Below are 27,841 nucleotides of genomic sequence, written 5' to 3' on the forward strand. Positions count from 1 at the left end.
ATTGTTTTATTGGTCGCCTCCGCTTTGTCCCGTTGCTCGTGGGTGGCGGACGGAGGAGTATGCAAATTTGATACCAAGTTCCTCCAGCCAGCTCATTATTGTGTCACTCCAAAACTCTCGGCCGTGGTCGAATACCATGACTTGGGGTAACCCAAAACGAGTTATGACATTTTCCCAGATTACCTTTCTTACGGCCGCCGTCGTCTTCGCAGGTACTGCTACAGCTTCAACCCATTTGGTGATGTAGTCAACGGCGACAATCAAGAACTTTCTTCCGCCGGATGCCGTTGGAAATGGCCCTAGTAGATCCATCCCCCACTGTGCAAAAGGAAGGGGACTAAGTACCGGCTGCAGGTCTCGGGATGGCGCATGTATCACCGGAGCATGCATTTGACAGTTGTTGCACTTTTTGGTTTTGGCTCTGAAATCCGCAAGCATGGTGGGCCAGAAGTAGCCGGCTCGGAGAGCTTTGTGGGCTAGTGTTCTTGCCCCCATGTGATGGCCGCAAATGCCTTCGTGAATTTCTGTCAGTATTAGCTCCGCGTCGGCTGGGCCGACACATTTCAAGAGTGGCCTTATCACGGACCTTATGTACAATTCCCCTTCAAACACCAAGTACCTTGCTGCGATCCTCTTTATCTTCTGCGAGAGACTGCGGTCCTCCGGTAATTCATTTGTCAATTTGTATTTTATTATCGGAGTCATCCACGTCGTCTCGGTCTCTATGTTACCCACCATGCCGACGGCCTCAATAATGCTCTTGGCATTCCTGATGTCCACCAAAGACGGTTCGGTGACATTCTTGATGGTTGAACTGGCAAGCTTTGAGAGAGCGTCGGCTCGGTTGTTCTCAGACCTGGGAATGCATTGTATCTGAAAAGATTTCAACTTTGAGGTGTCAGCTTTTACCCTTTCCAGGTATCTTACCATTCCGCCGTCTCGAGTCTCGTACTCTCCCCTGATTTGATTAGCCACTAAAAGTGAATCTGTTTTCAAAATGATGTGTTCTGCGCCGGCGGCTCTAGCTAACTCGACTCCATTTATCACCGCCTCATACTCGGACTCGTTGTTTGAGGCCGAGAAGGTAAATTTCAAGGCATACTCAAACTCGTCCCCGTTTGGGCTGATGATAAGGATGCCGGCTCCTGAGCTGTTCGCCGTGGAGGACCCGTCGGTGTATACTTCCCATACCCCGGGGTGTGATTCTTCTTGGTAAGTGCACTCGGCAAGGAAGTATGCAAGTGCCTGCCCCTTTATCGAGGGCCTCGGCTTGTATTGAATGCCGAAGCCGGATAGCTCTACTGCCCATTTTATGAGCCTGCCGGATTGCTCAAATTTTTCCAATGCTTTCTCCAATGGTTGGTTGGTTAAGACCGTCACGGGATGTGCGTCGAAGTAGGGTTTCAGTTTCCTTGCGGCGACGACGACAAAGAAAGGCGCTTTTTCAATCGGCGGGTAATTTCTCTCGGCGGGCAACAACGTATGGCTGACAAAGTAGATTGGGTGTTGCTGTTTGTCTTCTTCCCTGATGATCACGGCACTGACCGTGGCCGAGGTAACTGCTATGTACAGATATAGCGTCTCCCCCAGCATCGGCCTGGACAGGGTTGGGAGAGTTTGAAGATGAGCTTTCAGTTGCTTGAAAGCTGTGCTCTGCTCCTCCCCACCTGAAGTCCTTATTCCCCTTCAACACTTTGAAGAATGGGGTGCTCTTGTCGGATGACCGAGAGATGAAACGGGCTAGAGCCGCCATCCTCCCGGTCGAAGATCATAACCTCTTTTCGATTCCTCGGCTCCGGCAGTCCAGGATTGCTTGGACTTTGTCCGGATTGGCATCAATTCCCGGCGCCGACAAGTACGCCGAGGAACTTACCTGCCCGGACACCGAAGTTGCATTTCATTGGGTTGAGCTTCATCTTGTATTTCCTTAGTGAACAAAATGTCTCGTGTAAATCGGCCAAGTGCTCGCTGTCAGACTTGCTTTTTACAATAGCATCGTCGACGTAAGCCTCAATGTTTCGCCCTTTTTTATTTTGGAACACTTTGTCCACTAGTCTTGTGTAAGTTGCGTCGGCGTTCTTCAAACCAAACGACATCATTTTATACATGTATGTGCCGTTAGCAGTGATGAATGCGCATTTAGGCATGTCTTACTCGGCCATGAATACCTGATGATACCCTGAGAAGACGTCCAGCAGGCTCAGCATAGTGTAGCCTGACGTCGCGTCGATTAAACTATCTATTTGAGGCAAGGGATAGCAATCTTTGGGGCACGCTTTATTAAGATTGGTAAAATCTACACACATCCTCCACGCCCCCGATGACTTCCTCACCATTACAACATTAGCTAACCACTTAGGATAAGTACAAGGCATGATAAAGCCCGCCGCTAGTAATTTATCTACCTCGGCCTTAATGGCCTCATCCTTCTCGGCTGAGGAGTTCCTCATCCTCTGCTTGACAGGGCGAGCGGTGGAGAGCACGTTCAGCTTGTGAACAATTACCTCCCGGGTCACGCCTGGCATCTCGGTCGCTGAGTAGGCGAAGACGTCTTTGTTCCTCCTCAGCAGGTCTAGGAGAGCGGCCCTGAATTTTGGCTCCAGGTTGACACCGATAGTTACGGTGCGCCCTGGGTCAATTTCCACCTCTTCAGTCTCGGCTCCCTCGACCATGCCGACAGTTGCATCCATGTGGTCGCCCTCCTGTTGTAAGGATGGGCTCTTTCCCTTCTCGGACTTCTTTGCCACTTTGAGGGATTGCATGTTGCACCCTCTGTCAGATATCTGGACGTTGACCACCTCGTCCTTCTCGTCCTTGGAGACGAGCTTATGCGCTTCCCCCCGGTCCGAGACATACATCAGTGTCAGGGCCCGGATGGACATTACTGCATCGGCCTCGCTCAGAGTGACTCGGCCTATGAGAACGTTGTAGGCGGACGAGCCGTCAATGACCACGAACTCAGCTAGGACATTCTTAGCCGCATTCCCCTCGCCGAACATCACCGGCAGCCTGATTGACCCCAGGGGTACCAAGCCGGCCCCGGAAAAACTGTACAACGGATTGGTGCAGGGGCTCAAGTCCTCAACCTTCAAACCGAGGTTGAGAAAGCACTCTCGAACATGATGTTCGTGTAGGCGCTGTGTCAATCGGGCACCTCTTGACCGGTGGTTGGCTATGTCCAAGTGGACTACGAGTGGGTCGCGGTGAGGGGCGATGACTCCCTCGTAGTCCTTCTTCCCAATAGTCATATCGGGGATGTTGGAAGCGGGGATCGCTGTTTTGGGCACAAAGTTGATGGCCCGATACGGCTCGTTCGGTGCCGTTTGTGCCCATGAGCGGACCCACCGTTCTCGTTGCCCCGATGACAACATGGATTACTCCTATCCGTTCAAAGACGGATTTCTTATTTGAGCCGCCGGCATCGGTCTTTTGGCCTTTGGCAACATATTTGCCGAGGCTCCCCTTCCGGATCGCTCTTCAATGGCATTCTTCGATGCGGCGGTTGTCGGTTAGGTGACCGGTGTGGCCGTGGTACTCACGATCGGCTCGTGTCACCGTCCCCCTCGGCCGGGGGCCTTTCCCACTTCGACCCTCGTTCTTGCTCGGGCGAAGACCTCGGCGGCGAGATACAACCAAGGGGTGTGATCATTGTACCGTTTTTGGTAGTACGGTCCCGAACTCCCCGGCGTCCGCCGAGTTCTCGTTTCTGGCGGAATCGTCGACCGTGACCTATTGTTGTCACGGCGTCTTTCATCCGGGTTGTCCTCCCGGCGGCTCTTACTCTCTCGAGTGCCCGGCCTCGGCCGGGGCCTACCCGGTTTTTGTGGTAATCCTCCACCTTAATGGCTTGGTCGGCCATCTTCCCGGCGGAGTCTAAGTTCAGGCCTCCGCACTTGATGAGCTCGTTTTTTAAGTCCCCTCTTGGGAGGCCTTTCATCAGTGCGAAGGCCGCCAGCTCGTTGTTCAGCTCACGAATCTGCTGAACCTTGGCGTCGAACCTCTTCACATAGCTTCGGAGAGACTCGCCTCCCTCCTGTTTGATAGTCAGGAGATCCGATGTCTCGACGGCCCTCCTCTTATTGCAGGAATACTGGGCCAAAAATATGTCCCTTAGGTCGCCGTAGCAGTATATCGACCCATTGGGCAGCCCCTTGTACCAGCTTTGTGCCATCCCATGCAGGGTCGTTGGGAAGACTCGGCACCAAACCTCATCAGGCTGCTCCCATACCGACATGTAAGACTCGAAAGCCTCGGCGTGGTCGGTTGGGTCGCTTTCTCCTTTGTACGATATGGGTGGCAACTTTAGCTTAGTCGGCAGGGACCTCCGGGACGTAGGGGTTGAGGGGTGTCGACCACGTGTCGAATGACACGCGGCGATCGGCTCCTCGCATCCCTAGTCCGGCTCCTCTCCCCGTGGCGGGAAGGGCTTCTTCCCCGACTCTGGTGAGTCGGGCTTCTTCTCCGACTCTGGTGAGTCGGACTCCTTCTTCGACTCTGGTGAGTCGGGCTTCTCTCACTCCTCTGGGGCATGCCTCGTCGGTGCTACGGCGACGCCGTCCTCCCGCGAGTGCGGGAAGGACTCAGGTCTACCACTAGCACTCTGGGCTCCCCCGGCGTCTTGACAGGGCCAGCTTCTTCCAGTGCTCCGTTCAAGTCTCTCGGAGTCACATTCTCAGGCCCTGGTCTCCCGGACGGGTGCCGCCGCTCTTGTCGGAGTGACAGTGTGAGCCGGCGTGCTACCTATTAGGTCCAGGAGTAGCTTGATTTAGGCGCATCAACCACATGTCCCATGATGGTGACTTGGTCGGCGGCGGCGCGTGTGCTGTATTATTGGCATCCCGTACTCCGGTTGAATTACTCGGCCGGTGGAGGGCTGCGCAACCCCAGAATTGTGGACGGTATCATCTTGGCAGAATTCGGTTTCGTCGGTCACGAATACTTCTTGCTGTTTCGACATCTTCTTAGCTTTTTGGGTGGGTTTTTGTTTTTGTGTTTTTTTTTGTTTGGGAATGAATGTGACTAGCTTCTAGTATCTTCCCCACAGACGGCGCCAATTATTCCGGGTGTAATTCCAGAGCAGTTACTTGTTACCACCCGTGCTTGTTGAATGACGTCTTTGATTGAATCCTCCTTTCGGTCTCCTGAAACAGTGAACAAACTGAGGGCTCGGCTTTGTACCGAGCGAACTCACTCCGACGCTCAAGTCAATAAACTTAAAAGGATAAGTTATGTGTTACTTGGCGAAGTATATATTGTAGAGAGATAAGGAAGATATTACCAGATTATGAGATGTTTAGGTTAAATTGTGGATCCTCTCCTCAATGAGAGTTGAGGAGTATTTATAAACTTTCACTTTTTGTCACGTAGTGGCCAAGTGGTCAAGTGGCTAGCAGGTGGAAAGACTGATCTACCCTCGGCCGAGGGACCCATGGCAGGCCGGCGGGCCTGTTGACTCGCCGCCGAGGGGTCTTGGATATGAGTTCGCGGATATGTGTCCCGGCTGGCTAGTTGTCCCAGCCGAGGCACAAGAGACAGTAGACAGTGCGTCGGTTAGGCTGTCTAAGTCGTTGACTTGCTGTGGATATCTTTGACCTTGCTCAGTATGTTGACTCGGTCAGCGGGTGCAGAATATGCCCCATCAGTAATTAAATTCCAAAACTCCTTAGAAAATAATTTATTTGATAATTTCGTCTTTAAATGCCTACCAAAATAGCTTTGTATTTCAGAAATCAAAATTGTAAACAATGAGCTTTGTATTTCACAATCAAAACAACAAAATTGTTCACATGCAGGAAACAAAACCAATGAGTTTAAACAGCAAATATGAAAATCTTTACCTATTTTTCTAGAACTGTTACTTTTAGTGTCAATATTGATGAGAAAGATAAAAATAATGAACTAATAATAACAAAAAAAATCTATATATTGGGCAGGACTTTATATTCTCATGGAAATAGAGATGAAATTATAGGGGGTGGCAGATAAAGGGAAAAAAATGGTAGAAAGAAAAATAATGGAAAGGAAATTTTTTTTTAAAAAATGAGCATTGAAGATTTGAGAGGGGGGTGTAGATGAAGGGAGGGGTCAATCACTACAAAGAAAAGGTTCCATAGCGACGGAAAACTCCGTCGCAAATATGTCAATCCCGTCGCAAAAAGCGATCTTGCGACGGAATTGCGACGGATTTAACCCGTCGCTCTATTTCGTCGCAAAATTTGGTTTTGCGACGGTAATTCCGTTGCAACTAAATATCTGTGACGGATAAAATCGTCGCATAAACCCGTCGCAAAAGAGAGACTTGCGACGGAAATTCCGTCACGGTGCACTGTTCATTGGAGGCCACGTAGGCACGTTGGTCAAACAGAAAGTCAACATCTGCGACGGAAAATCCGTCGCAGATCACTGTTCAAACAGGCCACGTAGGCACTTAAGTCAACCAGAAAGTCAAAATCTGCGACGGAAAATCCGTCGCAGATCACTGTTCATATGGGACACGTGTCCCCAAACTCAACATGAAAGTCAAACCTTGCGACGGATTTTCCGTCGCTAATTCCGTCGCAGGGATGAAATACCCAGTGGGTTTACAGCGCTTTTCCAGCGCCCAAATTGCTTTGAAAGCAATTACATATACTCCCGGTTTCCTACAAACATACAGAAAATCCAGCAATTGACAAATTCACAACTCGTTCAAGACGAGATTTCCAAACAACGTCTTCGCATTAACTTAAAATAAAAGGTTTACAACCGTTTAGTACAATAATTGTTCAACAAAGAAAGCCAAATAAGTCCATAAACTACGGGGTAGGAATGATAACTACTAATCAACAAACAACTACATCAATACACGGGAGTGGGAGTAGGAGTAGGCCTAACATTGTCGCCACCTTCATCATCAAAGTCATTTTTAGCTTGAGATGGACCTCCGGGGTTACAAGTTTGAGTGGTAAAACCTTGTTGGCTCAAGAACTCCTCTATTGCCGCAAGCCTTTGAGATTGTTCGGCCTCGACTTGCTTAAGTCGGGCATTCTCTCTTGCGACTCTACCAACAAAACCCGGAGTATGAGGAGTAGAAAAGAGGTTACCAGTCGAGCGGCGGTGGTGCTCCCAAATTTGTGGTGCTGCATTTCCCGCGCCAAGTACTCTACCTTTCTTATCAAATCCTCCATGTTCTTCAATATAAATCTCATTATCATCGATGTTCTCGACCCCTTGACTACGGAAGTTTGAGTTTTCTTTGAGATGATTTTACCCTATATCAATAAAAAACGAAAGATTAGATACCATCTACTAAATAATCATGATTGAAAAAATGAGTTAAAAATTAAATAATTTTAGTAACTTACGAAGAGTTGACCAGTTTTTTTGGATAACCATCCTTTTGTGCCATGCTTCCTTGTCTTCTCCAACACTTGCAAAGCGGACGGAATATCTCCTTTTCCATCTTTATCAATCTGCAATTTTGATACTTGTTAAATATAATTAGTAACTTTAAATAAAGTTAAAGAAAAAAAAGGTACTAAGTTAAAAAAAAAGTGAAGAAATTACCATTGAGTCCATATATTGCAAAGTGCTTTTTCGACCCATTACGTGAGTAGCCAACGCCTTCCCTTTTCTCGTCACTTCCCGACCTACGGTTGGCCGAATTCTGCTCTGATCTTCCCGTGAAACTAGGATCTTCAAGTGGTCTATTCTTCAATTGACGGTGCAACTCAACACTAATCCAATCCGGCTTTTCATGCTCTTCCTTATGATAAGCTCGATAAATCATTTGCCGTAAACGGGTCTTCATGGCATCTTCCCAAGCCTTCTTAACCCTTGCCTTGTCACGGGGATCGTAACTAACACGCCATCATTTCAATAAACAATAAAGTTAGAAAATAAACTTTATTGTAAATAAATATAAAATAAATGAATAAAATACCTAGTATTAAATTAAATGACAATTACTAATACCTCAAACCAATTCCACCAATGCTTCTTTAGAGTAGATGACGCCGATTTCCAATTAGGAGCATGTTCTTTGTAGTTGCATCCAATAGTATCCGATATCAAGTTCACAACTTTTTCATCACTGAACCTGAAAAAAAAAAAGAATGAGAAGATAATATATATATATATATAAATCGTTATAAAAATAATTAATTACGAAGAAATAACATACTTACCAAACGCCTTCTTGCTCAAGAGAATCGAGAGGAATTTTGTCAACTGCTGGTATTTCTTCATTCTCGTTTCCCTGTCCTGGTTTCCTGCATTACTATTACTACCATGTCTTCGTCTCCTCGACGCCATAGAAACCAACTAAATTCTTCAACATTGTTAGAAATCAAATAATAGCAACCAAATAATAAATTAGCAAAGTAAGAAATTGGCAAAGTAAGAAATCAAATAATCAAATAATAGCAACAAAAAAAGAAATTGACAAAGTAAGAAATCAAAGCTTCAAATAATAGCAACAAAATAAGAAATTGGCAAAGTAAGAAATCAAATAATCAAATAATAGCTACCAAATAAGAAATTGGCAAAGTAAGATTGAATGAAAACAAACTAGATTTCATTAAATTAAGCCATACGGCATCTACAACTAATAGTACCAACAAAGTAATAAGATTGAAAGAAAGGGTACAAAACATCTACAACTAATATAAATCCTAGACATCATCATCATCATCATCATCATCATCACTTAAATTAGTGTTTTCGTTGCTTTCAAAAAGCGATTCTAAAAAATCCTCATCATCATCTTCTTCTAAATACTTCTTCAAAGCCTCCTCTCCCAACTCTTCCTCATCTTCCTCCTCTTGCATATCATCATTCTGTACTTGCATTTCATCTCCTTGCGTTTCTTCTTGTTCCTCATCCACATTTTCATTCTCATCCTCTATTTCAATTATTGTCAATGTTGTATCACCATTATTAACATCTTCTTGAAAGATAGATTCATCGAGGAGCATCCACTTGTGATCTTGCCTTTATTTTAAATACTGCTGACCACTGATCTTTATCTCTTTTGATGTTTGGATAAGGAGCATAGCAAACTTGTTCCACTTGATATGCTAATACAAATGGGTCATATTTTGGAAATTTTTTGCTCCGATTAACATCCACAAGTTTATATTCCTTATGTACTTGCATTCCTCTTTCTGAGTTATTTATCCAATTACATTTGAATAAAATAACGTTGTAAGGGTTTTTCTCGCCAGTATAAGACAACTCAACAACTTCATTTAGGGTTCCATAGTAGTCGGCTCCTTGATCGAACTCACACACACTCCATTGTTAATTGTAGACTTTTCCAAATCTTTCCCATCTATGAAAGCTCGAAATTTGTATCCATTGATGGAATAACGCTTCCATGTTCTTACTTTTTTTGAAGGTCCATTTGCTAAGGCAACTACAACTGGATCTTTTAAATTATTTACCTAGAATTAATGATAATGAACCAATTATTTACCAAATAATAATATAATTTAAATAAGCATTATAGAATATATATTATTTACTTACTTGACCTCTAAGCCAGTTAGGGAATTTTGTTTCAAATTTGTTCCAAATATCCTCGGCCATAGAAACCTCAGGATATTCTCTTTTGATGTAATCCTCAAACAACCTATTCAAAAATGCCGAATTAAGTTTTGAATTAATTTTTACATGTTTTACTTGAAACAACGTTTAAAATTAAAATTTGGTTCACCTACCTTTCCATACGTTTCAACTCATCAGAATCACAATTAGATAAAACATAGAGGTGTGCACGTTCATATTCGTTATCTTCCAAAAATCTTTCACGACATTTTCCAGAAGTAGTGCCCTCATGATCTTGAAATAGCTCGGGCAAGGTAGAATACTTCGCCTTTTTCTGACCTATGTCAAGGTCTTTTGCTTTTGTGTCTATATGATCTTCAAAGTAAAAAGAACAAAAAATTGCTATTTCTTCAAGCAAATATGCGTTGCATAATGACCCTTGAACACGAGCTTTATTTCCAATTTTTTTTTTCAAATGATTCAAGAACCTACAAAAAAATTGGTTAAGAATGAATGAAATTAAGTAATAACCTTAAAAGGCTTCGTAAAAGATATTGATATTACCTCTCAAAAGGATACATCCACCTATATTGCACAGGACCACCCACTTTCACTTCATATGGCAAATAAATTGGCAGATGTTCCATTGAGTTAAAAAATGAAGGTGGAAGTATTTTTTCCAATTTGCAGATTATCTCGACAATATTTTTCTCGAGACTTGTTATTTTTTCAATTTGTACTGATGAAGTGCACAAGTCTCGAAAAATTAACTAATCTCGATTATGGCATTCCACTCATTTTTAGGGAGAAGGTGCCTTAAAGCAACCGATAGAACGCTCCATAAACACATGACGATCACGGCTTTTCAAGCCATGTAGCTTCAACTCATTCATATCGACACATCTTCTCAAATCTAAAGCATAGCCGTCTGGAAACTTTAAATTACATATCCAATCACACAACACTTTCTTCTCGCTCTTTTTCAAAACGATCCGAATCCACCTTTCGCGACCTTGAACAAAGTTGTAAGATGTCTTTTTGTGCATTTGGGTTCAAGGTTGTCTTGTCTTTTCTATCCATCACCGTGTGAATTAGTTGTTCGAAAAAAAATTTCTCAATATGCATGACATCAAGGTTATGTCGAATTAGTAGTGTGCTCCAATATGGAAGCTCCCAAAAATACTTTGTTTCCACCACCCAATTCGTTTCGCTTTAACCGTTCTCAATTCATGGTCCGATGCATCCACGATTTTTGGTAAATCTTTCACACATTCCCACACTTGTTCGCCCGATAACCTCGTTCCAAAGAACATCGTTCTCTATTCTTCCTTTTCGAAAGTGGACTTTATCCTTGCGAAAAAAGTATGATCAGTGTCTAAATATTGTCTATGACAATCAAACCAACTCCATTTTCTGCTATGCTGAAGCCAAGTCGATTTAGTCTCTTTTTTCGTACAACATGGACATGCATTCTCACCAGCAGTTGACCAACCAGATAACATGCCATAAGTAGGAAAGTCGTTGATCGTCCATAGGAGTGCGACTCTTAAGCCGAAGCTTTGTTTCCTAGACACGTCATATGTAAACAATCCCGTGTCCCACAATTGCTTCAACTCGTGAATTAGAGGCTGTAAATAGACATCAAGGTTTTGTTTGGGACTCTTTGGTCCAGGAATAATTAATGTTAAGAACATAAATTGTCTTTTCATGCATAGTAAGGGTGGTAAATTGTAAGGTGTAAGCATCACCGGCCAGCATGAATATGTGTTTCCGAATGGCCCAAAAGCCGAGAAACCATCGGTGCAAAGTCCAAGTCTAACATTCCGAGGCTCAGATGCAAAAGAAGGATGAAGATGATCAAAATGTTTCCACGCCTCACTGTCATTTGGATGAGACATTGTCCCACTAACTCGGGGGTTTTCATAATGCCAACGCATTTGTTCCGCGAGGTTTTTTGTGGCATAAATTCGTTGCAAACGTGGCCCTATTGGGAAATAATTTAAGAAATTTTCGGGGACCCTTTTGCCATTTGCATTCTTTGCACTTTTGTACCTAGCTCTACCACATTTTCTACACTTGTCGAGAAGAGCGTCGTCCATCCAAAAAAGCATACATCCATTAAAACAAGCATCTATCTTTTCATGAGGAAGTTGAAGAGCTTTGAGAACATTTTTGGTTTCATAGAAGTTACGCATCAAAATATGATCTTGAGGAAGAAGGTCTCCCATGAGTGACGTGAAACCATCTACACATTTATGGGCTAAGTTGTGTTCACATTTCGGAGCGACAAGCCTTGCGGTAATTTGTAGCAATGAGAGTCGACATCCCTCGTAGACAAAGGTTGCTCGACGTTTTAACATTTGAAAAAAGGCTAATATATTGGGATTTGGAGATTCATCAACCACCTCGGCATTAAGAGCTTCTTCCCTAATTTGATCAATGCTATCGCGCAACGCATCCTCTACCATATCCCTATAAGGATTGTCAGAGGGCATTGCCATTTCCTCTTCCTCAACGGGGAATTTCTCTCTGTGACACACCCAATCATAATAGTTGTCACAAAAACCCTTTAGACCAAGGTGTTTTCGTACTTCTTGTTCAACTAAAAACTTTTTATTTTTGCACTTACTACATGGACACCTAATTTCTTTATTTCTAATGAATTCGTCTTGTTGCTTAACATAATCAATGAATTTATTAACCCCTATTACGAATTCCTTCCTTAATTTTTTATTGGAATCCAACCTTTCATACATCCAGTTTCGTTCTAATCTCTTCATTGCAAATCTACATATATATTAGTAAATAAAAATTATTAATAAAAATGGTAAGAGCATTCATAAACTTATCTTTGAATTTTTCATACAACAACAACAACAACAACAAGAACAACAACAACAACAACAACAACAACAACAACAACAACAACAACAACAACCACAACCTGCAAAAAAATACTTTCAGTATTGGGGTCCTTATCTCTCCAACCTAAACTCATCTTTGAATCTTTCATACCATTAGTAAATACCCAATTTTTTTTCTTGATTGTAATGAGACAAAAATTCGGCAGCACTTCCTTACAGTTCTCCAAATACATTATTTAGAATGAATTCTCACTCTACATATGTATTCGGAGAACATTAAAGGAAATGTCAACCAAATTTTGTCTCATAACAATCAAGAAAAAAATTGAGTATTTACCACCTAAATGGCATAAAAGATTCAAAGACAGTCCCAAAACGGGGACTATTCAAGAATTACACCTAATGTGTAATCCCTGAACGGGTACTAGGTCAAAAATATATTAACAATCACAACACAAGCATAAGTTGAATTAATATTTGTAAAAAAAATATACATGACACAAATGTACACAACTTATCAAAACAAACTTAATAATTATTAATAAATCTTATAAAACTAAGCAAAAGTAGAGTAAGCATCCTTAAATTGGTTTAAACATCATAAATTGTCTTTTAATTAAACTAAATCATTTTAATAATCCTAAACTTAATTAAATTAAGCATTATAAAATTGATTTAAACATCCTAAATTGGCTTTTAACTAAATTAAACTACCCTAATAATCCTAAACATTCTAAATTATATATTAATTAAACTAATTTATTTTACCATTCCTAAACTTAATTAAACTAAGTATTATAAAATTGATTTAAACATCCTAAATTGGCTTTTACCTAAATTTCACTATCCTAATAATACTAAACATCCTAAATTGGCTTTCAACTAAACTAAACAATCCTAATAATACTAAACATCCTAAATTGGCTTTCAACTAAACTAAACAATCCTAATAATACTAAGCATCCTAAACTAATCATAATTAATTTAAACAATAACCATAAACCCTAATTAATCAAAATAGTAAAATAAATTAAACAAACCTTAAATTAATTAAGAGATGGAGACAAGGGAGAAGAGCGGCGGCGGCGGGAGCAAACGGCGGCGGCGAGGGAGCAAGGCGGCAGAAAAAAAAAAGGGAAAGGGGAAAGGAAAAAAGGGAAAGGGGAAAGGAGAAGAAAGGGGAAAAGGGAAAGGAGAAATAGGAGGAGTGATTTGGGGAGTAGGGTGGTGGTGGGAGTGGTGGTAGTGAGATTGAGGGAGACGGAGTTTTGGGTAATTTGGGGTAAATAATTGAAGAGTGATAATGAAGGGGGAGGAAGACGCTGCAGCCCGTATAAAGAAATCATGCGACGGAAATTCCGTCGCAAAAATAAAATAATAATAAATCCTGCGACGGAATTTCCGTCGCAGACTTAAAATAATATTTTTTTTCCAGAGTGGTAAGAGATGTACAGCTGGACACTTTAAAATTTCTGCGACGGAAATTCCGTCGCATAGAAAATATTATTTTAATATAGCGACGGAATTTCCGTCGCAGAACTTATTATTATTTTATTTTTGCGACGGAATTTCCGTCGTAGACCTTCCCGCCATGTCAGAAAATTTGGCGGTCTGGGAAAATAGGCTGCAACGGAAAGTCCGTCGCAAGTCCGTCGCACAGCATGAGCTCCGTCGCATTGTCCGTCGCAGGTTTAAATTTGCTACGGATTAATATTCCGTCGCAGTGTGTCCGTCGCATCGAAACGTTTTTTTTGTGGTGAATAAATAAAATGAGCATTTAGGTTTTATATTGAGGAAAAGATTTCTTAGAGTTGTTATATTGGGCTTCTGAGATTTGTGAGAGATGTGAGTTATTATTATAGTGCTGTTTGGCCTTGTTTATGGAAAATGACTTTCAATTTTAAAAGGAGTTTATTCACAAGTTACTTTTCGGAAAAATTTTAGTTGTTTGGCCATACTTTTGTAAAAGTGGTTTTTCACAAAATTTATATGTTTGGCCTAACTACTTTAATACAACTTTTGTTTGCTTATTTGATTCTTTATGTGAAAAGTAGAAGTAGAAGCAGTAAATATCTACTTCTCCTTTTGGGGGTGAATAATCAGTTTTTGACTTCTCAAAAGCCCTTTTAAAACTCTCAAATTTACCATGTTTGGCCAAGCTACTACTTTTTCAATTACAAAAGCACTTTTTAAGTTTGGCCAAACAACACCTATATTGGGTTTGGTTGTATACAATTTTTTTTAAAGGGAGTAATATAAAATCAAGTATTTAATTTAAGGGTAATTATTATTTTTTCTTTAAAATAATTGAATCGAGATATTTTTCTTTTGTCTTCTATCTATTATGTGCTTCTTCCGTTTATTTAGATTCCATACATTCGTTTAATATACGTGAGATGTATTTTAATGAAACGTGTCAAATCTAAATGGACGGAAAAAGTATTATTAGTAGAGATGTCAACTATGACTCTATGAGGTACCATCCAACATTCCACCTGTTTGTGGAGGTTTGGCTTATCTATCATGGCAGTAGAAATGTAGAATGAGCAATTGCTATAAAGTTTTAATGCGATGGCCATAAACGTATGTTAGACGCAACTACTTATTAATGTACTTATTAATGTAATTTATGAAGAGATGTTTTCAAATTTGAGTTTCATTGATTTTTATTTGTGCATTGAAATTCCTTTTATAATAACATTTCTTATTTAGTATTTTCATTTAGAACATGAAAGTTACCGTATTAGTTAACATATTTCGTATGTCACAATCAAAGAATTAACCCGTGCATTTTTTTGCACGGGATTAAAACTAGTAATTTATAATAACCTAACTTAATAATACATTTCAGCAAAAACGCTTTAATTTTAAAAATACTTATAAATATATGGCATCTTAGAAATGTTCTAAAATTGCGTTATGACAACATAAATGAAAAATGGCCCTTAAATTTTTAAAATGTATCACAAATTCTCATTTGTGACGGGCACTTTTCGTCACAATGACGATGATTATGCACCTAACTATCGAGATCGAGTAAATGAAAATCGAAACAAGGGTCAAAACTCAAAGGCATGATGTAAAGGTGCGAAATTACACTATAATAAGTTGTAGTCAATGGAGTGTCTACTACGTGATTGTACTTCAAGAAAAACTCAATCTCTACTTAAAGCAAATCAATTTTACGGTACTAGTTCAAATGACTAGTGTTTAAAAAGATTGAAAATTAAATATATCATAAAATACCGTTTTTTTTTTTTTTTTTTTTTTTTTTTTTTTTTTTTTTTATGAAAGCTTTTGTTAATAACTCCACAATTAAATGTGTTTATTAGCAAATAGTCTTAAGATGATTGATATTTTAGAATATATCTAAAATGTGCATGGATTCGGTTAAAATGCGCTGAAAATGACTCATATTGATATGTAAATCAAGTATACAACCTAACGAGTTACAGTAGGTAATCACTTTCAGATTAAGGTATGGGTTTAGGGTTGATGTGTTATTGGGGAAGGACTTTAGGCTAAAAAACTCTTATTCATCCATTCGCAACGAAGATGTTGTATTCTTTAAGTGAGGGTGATTGTAATATCCCATGTTGATTTAAAATGTGAATCAATGCGTTAAAAAAATTAGTATTTATAGGAATTGAAAACATCATTAATCAATTCTTTTAATCTAAAGTATTCTTAACAATTAAGGATTATTTGGTCAAAAGGTTAGAAAATGGACCGAAATGTGATACTTTGAGGTATGAATCTATAACTCTATAGCTTCTGTGAGATATGTGGTACTTTAGATACGTATGAAGTTGAATGGAGTTTGAAACATAAAAAAGAAGACGAAAATGAGATTTAAGGGATTGAGAGAATTAAAATCCATTGAAAAAGCTCATCCGGTTGCAAAATCCCGAACTACTAATCCGTAAAATGTTTGGAACATCAAATTAATTGCAATACTTTTAGAATTAGAATGGAGACAATCAAACAACCAAGATCAAAATTTAAGTAATTCCTAAATTAAAAATTTCATTTTATTTATTTAATTATTATACCCCTCGTGCAATGCATACACGATATATATAAAATTTTACTTTTTAGTGTACTAATTATAAATTTTAAACGGAAAGTTCATTAAATTTTCACGTCTCATTCTTGTATTTTAATTTATTAAGGAGCTTATATCCATGCTCGGTTTTCGACATGACAACTTTCTTCTTCTCATTCGGTCCATCAAGCTCTTTCACATAACTTTAGGGGAAAAAATTAAAAGTGCAAAATTAATTCAAAAAATTATTAATTAGTTAGACATAAAACATGTATTTTAATGAAACTATTTTTTACACAAATCTGATGATATTATTTTATAAATTCTCTCTAAAGCTGTACTCTATTTCTTAACCACGATTTGTTATTATAAAAGATCAATTAAGGGGGTGTTTGGTTGGCTACTTTGGAATGGAATGGAATGGATTAAGTCCATTCAAGTGTTTGGTTGAAGGATTTTGGAATGGAGTTAGATACCCAATGGATTCTAACTCCACCCCAACTCCTTGGAATCCCATACCCACCTCTTTCCCTTGGATTCCAACTCCATTCCTTCATGCTTATTATGAAAATGAACCAAACAAGTTTTTAAAGGAATGGAATTAGAACCCCATACTACTATGGTTTCTCATTCCATTTCATTCCATTCCTACGCACTGAACCAAATGACTCCTAATTTTTTTTTTCATAAAAATCTATAGATAAATTTTTGACAAATTTGCGTAGTGAAATTTTGAATTCTCTACATATTTTAATCTAAGAATAAATTCTTTGTCGTCCAATGTATTTATTATAAGCTTAGATGCCACGGTTTTAGACCTAAAATTTGGAAATTTTCCTATACAAAAGGGTAAAATGAAAAATAAAAAATATTCTACTCCGTACAATAAAAATTAAGTTTCAACGTTGACTGTTAGACGACTAAATAGAAGGAATGGGGCAATTTTCCTTCACTAACTCCATTATAAAGAATAACACTCTTATTTAGTGCAAATAATTCTACTTGCATCAAAAACAACTTTTTTCACTTCTGATTCCTGATGCTTGTCTCCATTATTTTCCCCTCTCTCTCCATCTCTCATCCTTTTCTCATTAATTATAAATGAAACCCAGTTTTCCTTTCTGATTATATTTCACAAAGTTGGGATCTTTTTTAGTTACGTATTTTTTAATTAAAAGAATATTTTTTGTGGTGAAATTGTTCTTGGTGGACAAAAGATAATAATGCAAGAAAAGGAGGAAGTTTGTATTTCAGTTACTAGCCTTCAGGTTTCCCTTAATTCTTCCCCTTTTTTTTTTTTTTTTTTTTTTTTTTTTTTTTGGTGAATTTTGTAGTTTTATGCATAATCATACATATTTGTTTTGAGTTTAATGTTTACTTCTGTAAGTTGGTGGTTGAGATTGAGGATAAGATTCATTTGTTGTTTGAGCTTCTAGGTGTAATTTGATCATATGTTACTGTTATATAGCGGCGGAGCCAGGATTTGTCATTAGGGGGCGAAAATTCGACAATTTTAGCTAAAAGTATTAAACTTTTCATTGTTTATGACTTGTAGAACCCTTGTATTATTAGGTGAGCTAAAAATATGTTTTTTTTTTTAGATATTTTGCCATAATTATGTGAATACCCAGGTATTTAGTTCTTTTTATTGGTGCAATTGTTAGATGGATTTTGGTGTCACATGAAATTTGATTCGAGTAATCGATTAGGTATCATAGATTCATGTGTCTTAATTGGATTGTGACTTGTGACTCTGTGAGGTTAAGTCCTTAGTCTACCATTACTTATCTTTGAAGTTTGTTTGTTCATTTCATGGGTGAGTGTTCCACATCTAAGATACGAGAGGTTACTACTCGTGTATACATGTCTACCGGGGTACTCTTTCTATCGGCAATTGGTGTTAGGATGAAAGGTTATTAGACTATAATTTTCAATTTTGTGGTGTATAATAAATGGCGATATTTACTTCTGGATTTAGTGTTGATATTATCCAGATTTATCCGTATTTGGAGTTGTGATCCTTAACTATTAGACATTTGGTCAAGTCTCGATAATATCTTAATGTAAAGTGTCCTGTATCAATCTCATCATATTTTGGTATTTCTGAATCCTGATAAACCATGACCACACTGGGTGTACATGGTGATGACTATGTCCTTAATTCTATAGTAAATATCATAAATGGCGAAATTTGCTCCTGGATTTTTGTGTCGATATTTATTTCTGTATTTGGAGTTGTTATTCTTAACCATTAGCTATTTGGTCAAGTCTCGATAATATCTTAATCTAAAGTGTCCTGTATCGATTTCATCATATTTTGGTATTTCTGACAAATCATGACCACGATGGGTGTATAAGGCGATGACTAATTGACTATGTCCTTAATTCTCTAGTTATTGTGACATTTTGCTTGCACAACTGTCTTACGAACCAAAAAAACGTCTCTTGTAAGTCTGTTTCTCACTAAGATATTCTAAAATGGCATTTTCTTACCCCAGTAACTTTATGAAAGATCTTTTTGGTAATTGCTTTATAAGGCGCATAGGGTTAATAACTTAATAACATGCAGTTTTACAATAATTTATTTATTCTAAAATGAGCTCTCTTTTTGGTAAACATGGATATGACCAAAACACAAGATGTGAGATTTTTAGATCCTTTTAAATTCTTGGTTTTTCTTTAATCCTTTGATTTCCCCGTTTGTTTAGATACTAAATAATTTATTTATTTTATCCTGCGAAGTTTGGTAGATTTCGTACCAAAGAAGTCTGTATATGAATTGTACACTTGAATACTTGATGCTATAGTCAATACATACATATTCTCAATGATATGAAAATTTTCATACGAATGTAATCGTGTTACTCATGTACATGCTCAGATCTTAGACATAACATTTGACTTTTCTTAGAGGGCTGTTGCATGTAGGATAATCGTCGAGATTTAAGAACAATCAGTGAAGAGCAGTTGCCTTCAAATTCCAATGGGAAACACCCGCAACTTTCTCTGCAAATTCCGCCAAAGCCTGTCAGTTTGGTGAAGTTTCAAAATGGTGATGGTTCAACCGAGGCTCCAGTTCTGTTGAAAAGTGCTACGTCATCTTCTGGAGGTTTTTTACGAGCGTTGAGCTTTAAAAAAAAGAGTCCACCTGAGGGTGAGAAAAGTTATCTCTTAAATTCAAACCAACAAGCTGGTGCAGGAGGCCCAGGTTTCAGCAATGCCGTCTCCAACTTCAATTGGGCAAGATGTACTTCTCTTCCAGGACCTTCAACTGTACCATCTCCATCTGTTACCACCCCTGCTTCTGCAAGGACTGCCAGTGAACAGCAAAAAGTACAAGTAGGTTCTTCAATATTCTTCTTTTTAATTCTAATGTGTGTATGAAAAAGTGAAAAACAAAATTTTGATGCTATTAGTAATATTATTAATGACTTGTGTCATTGATTGATTGTTACTTGACATTATAAGAAGGACAATAGTTCATGGAGCCGTTTTGCATTATTCCATCACATTCCAAAGCCGTAGAATGCTTCCATTTCCAATCAAGCCAAGGACTCACTATTATTTGAATATGGATTATTATGGAGTAAAGCAAGATACTACTCTAAACTGGATGCGCAATAAAGACAGAATAATTCAGTGAGCTATTTTGCTTTATTCCATCACATTCCAAAGTCAAAGAATGCTACTATTTCTAATTGAGCCGAAGACACTATGCGTTGGTTTTGAATTATTATGGGATAAAGGAAGATGTAGTCTTAACTAGATGCGTTTTTTATTTGTGACTTGGTTACAACCTAAGATCTATGACTATATTATGTTAACTGTTCGTATTTCGTGTAATTATTGACTCAATTTTCGTCATGAACGATAAGGAAACTGCCTCTTTGTGGAAGGGCTAAAGATGTGTACATCTGAAACCCTCACTTACTCTGCCATTTGCAGAAGCATTGAGGCTTTGTGGTAATGTTAGTTGGTTGTTGTTGTATTCCAAAGTCAAAACTCAAAACTACCAGAGTACCAATCTTTGACCCATTGGAAATGGAAATAATGTCCTAGATCATCTTTTCTTAGAAAAATATATTTAGCTCTTATACAAGTGAAATATCTGTCCTTCCCTCGACCATTCAAGATACTAAGTTAAATGGTATTTCGATTTGCCTGGAGTTCTTTTGTGAATGCCACTATGTCTTTGGATTCTTATTCTTAATGTTAAGACATAGACACATAAAGTGGCTAAAAGTTACTAAAATGGAATGATATAGCATTCTCCAACACGGTCTAACCCAATCCTTGTTTATATGTGTATGCCAAAGCCGTCAGGACTAAGAACTATCAACTATCAAAAGAATTTTGTTGACGTAATATCTATCACTGCTGTTGATTGTAAGATAAGAAACCTTAATGTATCATCTACAGTAAATGTAGCACCAGGACATTACCTTTAATTCGTAGCCCCTGGGCATTACCTTTAAGTCAGTCCTTTATTTGCAGAAAGGTGCTGCTAACAAGAAAGTCTCAAGGTCCTTGTCTGTACCTGGCAGAAATATTGTTATTGTGAGATCTCTATCGTTTGCAGCTAATAAGGAGCAGGGCCAGTCTCATGTTCAAGATGGTAAATAGCATTTGCACTTTGTTTACCCTATTTTTCATGTTGTACTTCTGTCACTTGGCTTCTTTTCCTAATTTCTCAACTTTTTGGATTTCACCCCCCTTTTTTTCATGTCGTATTATGTAGCTTCTGTAAAGGATGAAGACGGAAACAAGGAATAGTCTGAGAGGAAATTGTGTGTAATTTAGGAAACTATCAATTAAAGAGGAAATACAACTCAATTTTTTTTTGCTGTTATTGACTTCTATATCATAGATTGAAACTTAATGACTTTCACAAAATAAATAACTGTCATTTTTTTCCCATACACCAAAGAGACTAATGCCATATAGAAATATGGGATGATAGTTGGTTATCAATTTCCTTCTTCAAGATGCTAGGTGTGATGGTTTACACATCTCGACACACATCTTTGACCCCTTAGATTTACTTTATGCATTTGTGTATTTTTATTTCTATCCTTAGTTTCAAGTAGTACTTGAAGATTACTTCCCGCATGTCGAATCTTGGGGTATGATGTTTAGTTTACGATACATTCGGTTTTTATTAAATGTATCGCTATTTTGCACTTTCAATGTTCATTGCTACAAGTCTTGTACTATCAAATAAGCCTCTTTACAAGGCTGTAGTCAATCAATCCACTTCCTACCACAAGCTTTGTTATTACTCGTTGCTTGAGTTCAAATACGAGCTGTTGCCTTGAATTACGTCCACCACAAATATGTGTATATCGGCTGATCCTACCACCAACTTTATTATTACTTTTTGCTTGCATTCAAATACAAACTGTTGCCTTCAGTTACTTTCAAACAAATTACTGGCACATGACACTAGGCCCAGGATTTTAGTTCCATTCTGCTCATTTACACCTCATTGTCTATTGGCTTTTCACTTTTCAGGTTCTCTTCACAGAAAATTGCATTTCTGTTCAATTTTGAGTTTGAAGAGACATAATTTTACAATGTAACTAACACTAAGTAGTAAGTATGTCCTTAGTTAAAATTTACGTGCAGGCATTTTGGGTATCACCAGTCTATACTTGCTAAGTTGCTAACTAGTGGTTATGCACTTTCCAGTGGATTGATCAGTGGGTGTCTGGGTTTCAAGAATTGTGAGATAATGAACTAACTACTATGGAAACCAGGGTGCTTTTTTGTATCCTACTCCTGATACATAAGGCTTGTGATGGCCCGTCTTCTACAATCAATCACTGTTGGATTAGTCTTTAAGGCAGGCCCATTCTGTAAATGTGGAGAATTTATGATGTCTAAGCTTAAACTGTTGGGTTTTTGCTGGCCAATTGATCAAGCGTAACTGAATGGCATGAGAAATGAATTTTCGGTTTTTTTAAAGCACCCGTTTACTTTAGTACATGGTTTTAGCTTTTCTTCCATGATTTTTGGATTTGACTTGAGCTTTTTGATGATGACCTTTTGGGAATAAGACTTCTTTTATTCTCCGTAGTCCACACCATAGAATTAAAATTGCTAATGGTATAATATTTGCATCATAGGATGCTTTATCCATTGTAAAGTTATCTACTATAGTATCTAGGAACTAGTATCATAGATTTTGGAGGAAGTTGCTGAATAATAAATGATGTGCAAGTATTTAATATTTGTTATAGGAATATTTCACGAAAAGAAACTTGTGGTTCACCTTAAACCCTTAAGCCTATTTTTAAACGCTTTTGTGATGATATATATGTGTGTTTGCTCTAGAAGTAGTTGGAGACTTCTAATTGGAATGTCGATGTTTACTACTGGTAAATTATGCGGACTAACAGAATAGTTATCATCTTTCGTAATTAGGTGAGATAACTTCTGCTTCACCTGGAGGTAATGATGATGAAGAGATTCCCGAAGAAGAAGCAATATGCAGGATCTGTTTTGATACGTGTGGAGAAGGAAATACACTTAAGATGGAGTGTAGTTGCAAAGGTGCCCTTCAGTTAATACACGAAGAATGTGCAGTGAAGTGGTTTAGCATGAGGGGGAACAGGAATTGTGAAGTATGTGGTCAAGAGGTCTCAAACTTGCCAGTGACCTTGCTTAGAGTTTCCAGTGCTGCTCAAGGAACCCGCGGGCCAGATCAAAGCCACAACGGCGCATATACAAGAGCTATCAGGTATGTGTGTGGCTTTAGATGTCTTCATGTTGCGGACAGAACACGATTCTTTAGTTGGTTGTCCTTTTTCAATTCGGACCGTAGTATAAAAATGGTCCCTTAATCTGATGTGAAGCCCAGTACAAAATAATAGTATTCCAGGCCATTGTTGTCATTCATAGAAATATGCCGAGTTGTCGGTCATACCAATTGCTATTTCAAAATATCACCTTTACTCTTAACAATACTCTCATAGTCTCATGTCCACCTTTTCTCTGACGAAACTCCCATGTCTTAATCTACATGATTACTAATTTATAGGTGAAAAATATTGGGAAACATGTGTATTTGCAATCGGGGTATCACATTTGTCAAAAATACTCTTGGGATATTCTACGTGGTAAGCCTGTGTTCTTTCATTTTCTACATGGTAACCTCATTTTTAACAAAAAAAAGCCTCATAACTCACGATCACGAGTTGCGAAAGCGGCGATTTTTTTTTTCAAATTGACAAGAATCACGGCCAGTCAAACTTTAAACTTTGACTGACCATACCTCTTTGTGGCGAGTTCGTTCAAATTGACCGTGTATACGATATCTTTGATTTGAAAAAAAAAAAATCGCCGCTTTCGGAACTCATGCTTGTGAGTTATGGCTAGTGAAAGGCATTTTTGTTGAAAATGAGGTTACCATGTAGAAAACGAATAAACAAAGAGTTACCATATAGAATATCCCAATGCTCTTTAAGGGAGAGAAAATTGTCTCCAAACATGGAACTCAACTCAAATTCAAATGTTCGGAGTGAAGATTTAACAAATTTGGTAAATGTTACCGAAATCATGTCCCCAACCCGTGATGTTTCATCCACGACATCCTGATACCATATTTTGCAATTTTTTTCCATGGTTTAGACTTTAGGCCACTATCAATCAGGGTAAAAAAACCAGGTGTATATGACTATGCACTTTTCTGGTTTAAATTGTTCATCCCAGAGGAGTCTTTTTATAGTAACACAATTAGTTTTTCTTCTGCAGTCCATGGCAAGATTTTGTGGTCCTGGTCTTGATTAGCTCAATATGCTATTTCTTTTTTCTTGAACAGCTCTTGGTAAGTGTTTACAACACTTTTGCCACAGAAATACCATATTTGTTCTACTAATGTCATCTGTTAATACTAAACCCCTCTTTGATCGTTTAATTTGCTGGGTTGCAGATAGAGGGCATGAAGACTCGAGCCGTATTTGTTGCAGCACCATTTGCATTCGCTTTGGGCTTGCTAGCATCCGCATTAGCTGTCACTCTAGGTATGTAGTTCCCGTCAACAATCACTTATCTGATGCAATTTTCATCAGGAGTCATTCTTAAGCCACTTGTGTTAGGTTAGGGTGCATACATCGGATCCGTTTATCCTGTTATTTGATTTAGCCTTGTAGGTTCAACAAATTTTCACTTAGGTGAACTGATGTTTGAGCAATTTTTACTTAGGTCACTTAAGGTATAAAGGTAGTCATTTTTTTTTCTTTTTGAAGAAAAAGATAGTCAAAATTATTTATACAAATGATATTTTTCAGCATAATAGAGTCCACAAATCAATTTTTAGGTAATTATTATGGTGAAATTTCATATAATTTGGGCTAATTCCACGTTGGAGCCATGAGGTTTCACTAAATAATTTTTGATTATATTTCAACTTGCGTCCATATATTTATCCAACCATTTTTTGGTTTCAGCAATTAGGGAGTACATATGGACATATGCAGCTGTGGAGTTTGCGTTCGTGGCTTTAATCTTGTGTCTTTTCTACAATGTGGTGAGTCTTGGACTCTTTGTTTGAATTTACGAAGTGTTGGAATTTGAAATGGGCCTCGCCATAACGGAACGAAGAGAGAGTTTCCACTTCACAAGCCCAAGTGAACTTATATTCTAACCCCTTTGGAGCTTATGAAGTGGGCTCTCTCTCCTCTTGTTGCGGCACGCGCAGACACGTTTTCATGGTTTAACTTGGTATTAGAGCCTGAACTTTCATCTTGGGTTTGATGAGTTTAAATTGGGTCCAAATCATGCCACCGGAGGAGGGCCTCTCTGAGGGTTTGTTAATTTCCACTCCGGTGCCCTCCCATGATTTCATCCTGGTTTCTAAGGGACCTCACATGTGAGGGGGAGTATTAAGAGCTCCTATTTGTGGTTTATCCAAATGTGAGTGTCCCACATCTGGGAATTGAGGAGGTTCACTTTATAAAAAGGAGCTTCTCCTCCTATCACCAAGTGGTTTTAGGATGGAAACGGAATTTCCTTGTGCTTATGAAGTGGGCTCTCTCTCCTCCTTGTGGGTAGGGCCCAGACACGTTTTCATGGTATAGCATAAAGCTTTCGTTAAACTTCATATGGTAGCATGTCTTAGTAAAAAGAAGTACAAATTTCAACTAGTCTGCAGAATATTTGTGAAAAATGGACTTGATTGAACTAATCTGACCCGAGACCGGAAATTGACACAAATATGACCCAACAATTTGACCTAGACCCAACCCAATATTGATCCGGCCCATAATTGATCCCAAGCAAAGCCGTTCATCTCCAAAATGACCAAACCTCAAAAGGTTGGAACTCACCAAAGATGCAAGAACAAATAATTAAAAATCATAAAAACCATCATGATCATGACAGACTGCACAAAAATGCACAAAAATGATCAGACCCATAGTGATATGTTCCCGAAATGGGCCATTACGAAACCCAAAATGACCGAACCCATGACCCGAACAAACTGACAACCCAGACATAAACCGAAAAACCCATTTGTTAGGTTTAATGAGAAACTCTATGAATCTTTGATATTGAGTGGTAGTTAGACAAGCTAATAAGCTTACCATTCTTGCAGCTTCGTTTGAATGCAGTTTACTCAGTACTTCTTTCAGCTATGTTGGGTTTCTCGATCGCGATGAGCCTCAACAAATTGTATATCCACATATATTATTGGAGGGTTCTGGCTAGTGAGGAGACCACTACTGTCTAAGTCAGGAGGTGTTTGAGCCAGTCGCATGGCATATTTAGCATAGCGTGGTGCACTTAACGGTACCCTTCTTTAGACAGCTTTCCTTTTGATTTTGGTTTGTGTAAAGTTTGTTATGTCAAAACCATGGTCTACAATTACATAAGGAGTGTCAATTGTCAAATCATTCAGCTTGTGATGTGTATCTATTTATACCACATGATTCGGAACATTGTTTATAAGGTGTGTGTTACTTGATTAATTGTTAGATATATTTACAAGTAGTACGCCCATACATAATCAAGCTCTAAGAGATAGATAGTATATTGTCTTGACTGTATTGGTTTGTGCAAATATCTTTCCACTAGCTTTTACCCTTTGGTTCTTTGAGCATGTTAGTTGGTTTGTCTATCGTAAAAAAAAAAAAAATTATTATTTGACCTGGAAAACAGTTTTTTTTTGAAAAATATACCGTTCTCTGTCTCACCGGCCGTGCCATCGTTAGCATCAGAGCATATGTCTTGGCCTACTATGTCTACGGAGTACTTTTATTTAATGCATTTGCTAATCAATGTTCTTTTGGGTACAAATTAATGTGATGCATATGTAAACCAAATGGCAGTGCAGTATATACAAGTGGCGTCTAGTATTTTGCGGATTACATAAATTCTTGTTTACAACCGTCGTAAACAAGAATAATTTACAAGAGGTATAAATCCATCCAATCTCCCACAAATTTTTGAGGGTGATGGTGCTTTCCACCTCTTCGTTGTAACTTACAACGGTTGTAAACAAGGCTTAATGTGCGGATTATGATATTCTTAAAACACAATTCTCATTTGTGACGGCCAATATCTGTCACAAGTTTGTGATGTGTCAAATAAAATCCACATGAATAGATAAAGATAAATCATTTGTGATTCCCTAGGCACTCTAAAGATTGTTTTATTTACCTATGTGGATTTGTGGGTGATACTTGATTCGTTACGAGCTTGTGACGGATATATTCGTTACAGCCTTACAGGTGAAACTTGCTGATTTTTAAAACGACCCAACAAAAGTAGAGAAGAACTTTCAAAGAAGAAATGAAGAGCTCTATCAACAAACTGTCATGATGTTACATTTGAGAGATCAGTGTAGCTACCTATTTGCTGAATCATGCATTTTAAAATAAATAATCAAATGAAATAAAGCTGTACATTTTAAAAAAAAATAATCAAATGCAAATAAGGTTCTCCTACGGAGGGCGTAAATTGTTAGAGAAGATTACGATATTGTTGAGTACCATCTCGAGACTAGCTTTGCCTGTTCACGAAGAAAGAACTTCATATGTCATTTTACCAACAACCATTAAAAATGACATAATTTAAAATATAACATAAAATAACTTTTTCTAGTTACTTAATTAGTACGAGTAACTTCTTACGAAGTATAGACATTAACATTTAAAACAAAACCAAAAATAAAACCTATTTTTTTTTGGAAAAAAAAAACACAATTTCCCAAAGAAAGAGCTTGGTCAATCACATTTATTTCACCAATCTTTGGCACATCATATATACAAATTCTCATTTAACACGGACACTATCCATCTTAAATTTAAGGCATATACTCTTGTATATATGATTAATAATGATTTTTCTATACTAACAAGTAACAACTATTCCGTATTAGACAACTTCCCATGTGATATATATCGAT

At 38.4% G+C, this 27,841-nt stretch overlaps 1 protein-coding gene across 2 annotated transcripts; it reads left to right on the forward strand.

Moving 5' to 3' along the window:
• The first annotated feature begins 17,385 nt into the window (after positions 1-17,385).
• Positions 17,386-27,404, forward strand: LOC141611488 (uncharacterized). 2 transcript variants are annotated; one of them, XR_012528633.1, is made up of 9 exons: positions 17,389-17,702; positions 19,363-19,773; positions 20,929-21,049; positions 22,858-23,173; positions 24,187-24,259; positions 24,365-24,455; positions 24,882-24,961; positions 26,030-26,223; positions 27,157-27,404. XR_012528633.1 is itself a non-coding variant. In XM_074430038.1 (8 exons), the coding sequence occupies exons 1-8, from the start codon at positions 17,658-17,660 to the stop codon at positions 26,162-26,164; spliced, it is 1,272 nt and encodes a 423-aa protein (XP_074286139.1). In that variant the 5' UTR covers positions 17,386-17,657; the 3' UTR covers positions 26,165-26,402. The 2 variants fall into 2 exon arrangements, 1 of the variants encoding a protein (XP_074286139.1); XM_074430038.1 differs by lacking the exon at positions 27,157-27,404 and having other exon boundaries at positions 17,386-17,702; positions 26,030-26,402.
• Positions 27,405-27,841: the final 437 nt, after the last annotated feature.

The sequence above is a fragment of the Silene latifolia genome, chromosome 11 (genome assembly GCF_048544455.1).
Source record: "Silene latifolia isolate original U9 population chromosome 11, ASM4854445v1, whole genome shotgun sequence".
Taxonomy (NCBI): Eukaryota; Viridiplantae; Streptophyta; class Magnoliopsida; order Caryophyllales; family Caryophyllaceae; genus Silene; species Silene latifolia.